Here is a 5,000-nt window from a genome sequence, read left to right on the forward strand (position 1 = left end):
TACTACTACTACTACTAAACTAATATACTACTACTACTACTATTACTACTACTGCCACTACTACTACTACTGCCTCTACTACTACTACTGCCTCTACTACTACTACTACTATTACCACTACTACTACTATTACCACTACTACTACTATTACCACTACTACTACTACTACTACTACTACTACCACTACTACTATTACCACTACTACTACTACTACCACTACTACTACTACTACTACTACTATTACTACTACTGCTACTACTACTACTATTACCACTACTACTACTATTACCACTACTACTGCCTCTACTAAACTAATATACTATTACTACTACTATTACCACTACTATTACTACTACTACTACTACTACTACTACTACTACTACTACTACTACTACTACTACTACTACTACTACTACTACTAAACTAATATACCACTACTACTACTATTACCACTACTACTACTATTACCACTACTACTACTACTACTACTACTACTACTACTATACCACTATGACGACTACCGGCGGTAATAATGCCAGCTACAGCTGTCACAGCTCAGCCATCACACCTTGAGCTCTATGCATCAAATCAAGTCAACTGTATTTCCCAAATATTTCTCTATTAGCAGTAATCACTGTAGCAGGCCTCAATAGTATGTTCAGTGGTAGACTGGCTTTTCTTCTTCATCCAACACTGACCTCTCCTGTATTTTCAGGACGGTTCTCTGCTGCTGACGTCTGCCTCGTGGAGTGTCCCTCTGTCAGCTCTCTGGAGCATGCAGTCTGTCTTCGAGATGAAGTTAGTGTCACTCTGAGCCCGTAGTCTGAACTCTTTAGTCATGGGCTTGTTGTTAGTTTAGTCATTTCCTTTTTATAGAGCCTTTCATAAACAAAAAGCCATCGTGATTGTCTTCTGTTTCAGGCATTCCTTTTTGGACGACCATTACGTAGAGTTCAGTAAACTGTCACAAGACCGAGTGATTGGCACCAAGGACCAGGTAGCTCATGTAAGTCGACCTCTTCGTTTACACCGTGTCTGGCCTCTTGTTTGTTGTCTTTTCTGTCACCTGTTGTTGAACTTATTTTTCTTTGAACCCCAGCACTGTCTTAAAACCACTGGACGTGTATAATTCATATTTTCCTACACCGATGTATATGAATACAGAAATGAGCGGCCCGCGTACGGTGCTTCCTTATGAGCAGTGAGCTGGCCTCTTGTTTTAATTTTTTTTTTATCCATTCTCGTTTTTTTTTACTTTATTCATTGGATTTTTTTTAAACAAAAAAACATTCTTGATTTATTTGTTGTTTTTTTTAAATCCATTTTCGTTTTTTTTATTTTTATTTTAAATTTTTATCCCATTCTTGTTTTATTTTGTTATATTTTTTATTTTTTATCCCATTCTTGTTTTAAAATTATTATTTTTTAAATCCATTCTTGTTTTTTTTTCCAGCACCGGTTTTCTCAAGTTTAGGAAGTTAATTTCACCTTCATTTGTGTCCAGATCTATGACATCCAGTCAGGTCAGAAGTTGCTGACCCTTAATGACCCTGGCCTGGCCAACAACTACAAGAGGAACTGTGCGACCTTTAACCCTAGCGACGATCTGGTGCTCAACGACGGGGTCATGTGGGACGTGCGCTCTGCTCAGGCCATCCACAAGTTTGACAAGTTCAATATGAACATCAGCGGCGTGTTCCATCCCAACCGCCTCGAGGTCATCATCAACACAGAGATTGTATCCTTATTACTTCCTGTTTTGGTCCTTATTACTTCCTGTTTTGGTCCTTATTACTTCCTGTTTTGGTCCTTATTCCTTCCTGTTTGGTTAACATATAACATTATTAACAATAAGGAAATGAACAACTTTATTAACAAAAAGAACAGTCACAACTCACTGCAATACATTTAATGCTCACTTTTGTTAACAAAGCAAATCTAACTAATTTAACCAAATCCAAAAAGAGAATCTGTAAAAATGCTTCTGGGATTTGGCATCCTGCTGCTTTTATCATGAGTATCACCAGACGTGTAAAAACTCAGGGGAGATCTAATCGTAGCCTTTATAACTATGGCCTGAGTTTATCCAGGTCATATCAGTAAAAACATTGATTAGGAAGTGATGATCACCTTGACCAGCTATGCCAGTGGGACCTGAGAACGTTCCATCTCCTCCACACTGTGCCTGCCTTGGACCAGTGTAGAGGAGTGTTCAACAACAACGCTACGGTCATGTACGGAGCCATGCTCCAGGCTGATGAGGAGGATGATGTGATGGACCAACAGATGAAGAGTCCCTTCGGTTCCTCCTTCAGAACCTTTGACGCCACCGACTACAAACCCATCGGTATGACCTAAAGGTCATAGGTCAAGCATAGGGATTTTGTTTTGTGGCCTGTGGCATGCTGGTTGAAATGAACTTCTGGTTGTATGTTCTTCCTCAGCTACTGTGGATGTGAAGAGGAATATCTTTGACCTGTGTACTGACACTAGGGACTGCTACCTGGCTGTCATCGAGGTAAACTTCCTGGTTTTATTTCCATTGCTGACATTCCATGTTACGTCATTTAGCTCTGCTCCTGACCGTTCCATTCTACCTGTCAATCAGTATATGGTTGTTATCATGTAGGAAGAATGAGCTGTGTTGTTTGTGTCCCATATTCGTATTTAGGGGTTAGTGATTAGGGGCTTAGGGGCTAGGGATTAGGGGCTAGGGGTAAAGGGCTAGGGTTTGGGGGTTAGGGATTAGGGGCTAGGAATGAGGGGTTTAGGGCTAGGGGTTAGAGCTAAAGGTTAAGGATTAGGGGCTAGGGGTAAAGGGCTATGGATTAGGGGCTAGGGGTTAAGGATTAGGGGCTAGGGGTAAAGGGCTATGGATTAGGGGCTAGGGGTTAAGGATTAGGGGCTAGGGGTAAAGGGCTATGGATTAGGGGCTAGGGGTTAAGGATTAGGGGCTAGGGGTAAAGGGCTATGGATTAGGGGCTAGGGGTTAGGGATTAGGGTGGTGCAATGCTCCCTGATGATGCCATATTATTGCTCTCTGTTCTACTCTGGCTCTTGATCTGAGTCCCAAATAGACATCCAAAAAGAAACTGAAGAGTGGAATGTGGGAAGTGTAGTTCTCTCTGTCGGTCAGCAGTTCGTCTCAAGCTGTGTGTTCTTCTAAAGAGTGGAATGTGGGAAGTGTAGTTCTCTGTCGGTCAGCAGTTCGTCTCAAGCTGTGTGTTCTTCTAAAGAGTGGAATGTGGGAAGTGTAGTTCTCTCTGTCTGTCAGCAGTTCATCTAAAGAGTGGAATGTGGGAAGTGTAGTTCTCTCTGTCGGTCAGCAGTTCATCTAAAGAGTGGAATGTGGGAAGTGTAGTTCTCTCTGTCGGTCAGCAGTTCTTCTAAAGAGTGGAATGTGGGAAGTGTAGTTCTCTCTGTCGGTCAGCAGTTCGTCTCAAGCTGTGTGTTCTAACGTCTTTAGAACCAGGACTCTATCAACATGGACACGGTGTGTCGCCTGTATGAAGTGGGGAGACAGAGACTAGCTGAGGAGGGAGAGGATGATGAAGATCAGGTAAGAAATGCTGTCCTCCTCTCTACTAAACTCAGTCTAACTTTAGCATCTTATCTACATCAGCGCTCTCCTAGTGTTCCTAATCTCTAATATCCAGTCTCTCCATTTCAACCCATACTGCCCAGTGCTCTTTGATCTGGGTTCTGAGAGCCCACAGGGTTACACACCAGAACCTTTGTTCCTATCCTAGCCCGTCACTAAAACACCTGCTTCTATCCCAGCCTCTCCCCACTGTTTGCCCTTGTGTTAACTGTGTTCAAATATGTTTTTTTATTTTTTTATTTGTTTTTATGTATATTTCATCTTGTTTCACCTTGTGTTGATTTGTGTTCAAAATGTGTCACCTTCCCACCAGGAGGATCAAGACGATGATGAAGACTCTGACGACGATGATGAAGATGACGACGATGATGACATGGAGACTGACCCGCTGTTGGCCGAGCTGATCGAGGAAGGAGACGGAGAGGAGGATGGAGGTAACGACTTCTCTCCCTCGGATGATGAAGCAGTGGCCAGGCTGCTCCATGCTGATGATGAGGAGGATGATGATGATGAGGATGACTCGAACAACGATGCTGAGATTGACCTGGGATGTGAGTAACTCTGCGGTGTCTTCTTGGGCAAATAATTTATCACACACAAAACATCCACTAGTCTAGAAGCAAGAGAAAAGCAGACCGAGACCGGCAGCATGTTTCCCCAGGTACCAAGAGGATTATGTCTGATTCATTGATCGATTAGATTTTTTTTTTTTTGGGCGTGCAAAACAAAAATCCAAATCAAATTTTACCATCAAATTGTATTTGTCACATGCGCCAAATACAACAGGTGTAGTAGACCTTTCAGTGAAATGCTGAATACAACAGGTGTAGTAGACCTTAGAGTGAAATGCTGAATACAACAGGTGTAGTAGACCTTTCAGTGAAATGCTGAATACAACAGGTGTAGTAGACCTTACAGTGAAATGCTGAATACAACAGGTGTAGTAGACCTCACAGTGAAATGCTGAATACAACAGGTGTAGTAGACCTTACAGTGAAATGCTGAATACAACAGGTGTAGTAGACCTTACAGTGAAATGCTGAATACAACAGGTGTAGTAGACCTCACAGTGAAATGCTGAATACAACAGGTGTAGTAGACCTTACAGTGAAATGCTGAATACAACAGGTGTAGTAGACCTTACAGTGAAATGCTGAATACAACAGGTGTAGTAGACCTTACAGTGAAATGCTGAATACAACAGGTGTAGTAGACCTTACAGTGAAATGCTGAATACAACAGGTGTAGTAGACCTTACCGTGAAATGCTGAATACAACAGGTGTAGTAGACCTCACAGTGAAATGCTGAATACAACAGGTGTAGTAGACCTTACAGTGAAATGCTGACTTACAAGCCCCTTAACCAACAATGCAGTTTTAAGGAAAATAAGTGTTTAAT

General features: G+C 42.0%; 1 protein-coding gene across 1 annotated transcript in view; it reads left to right on the forward strand.

Moving 5' to 3' along the window:
• Window positions 1–5,000, forward strand: part of LOC139371458 (DDB1- and CUL4-associated factor 1-like) — a 32,002-nt gene that overhangs the window by 24,256 nt on the left and 2,746 nt on the right. The window contains exons 11-17 of the mRNA XM_071111884.1: window positions 716–798; window positions 922–1,006; window positions 1,505–1,738; window positions 2,149–2,347; window positions 2,445–2,518; window positions 3,467–3,559; window positions 3,915–4,152. Coding sequence (XP_070967985.1) covers window positions 716–798; window positions 922–1,006; window positions 1,505–1,738; window positions 2,149–2,347; window positions 2,445–2,518; window positions 3,467–3,559; window positions 3,915–4,152 — 1,006 coding nt within the window. The remainder of the gene's footprint in view (window positions 1–715; window positions 799–921; window positions 1,007–1,504; window positions 1,739–2,148; window positions 2,348–2,444; window positions 2,519–3,466; window positions 3,560–3,914; window positions 4,153–5,000) is intronic.

The sequence above is a fragment of the Oncorhynchus clarkii genome, chromosome 17, assembly GCF_045791955.1.
Source record: "Oncorhynchus clarkii lewisi isolate Uvic-CL-2024 chromosome 17, UVic_Ocla_1.0, whole genome shotgun sequence".
NCBI classification, from domain to species: Eukaryota; Metazoa; Chordata; class Actinopteri; order Salmoniformes; family Salmonidae; genus Oncorhynchus; species Oncorhynchus clarkii.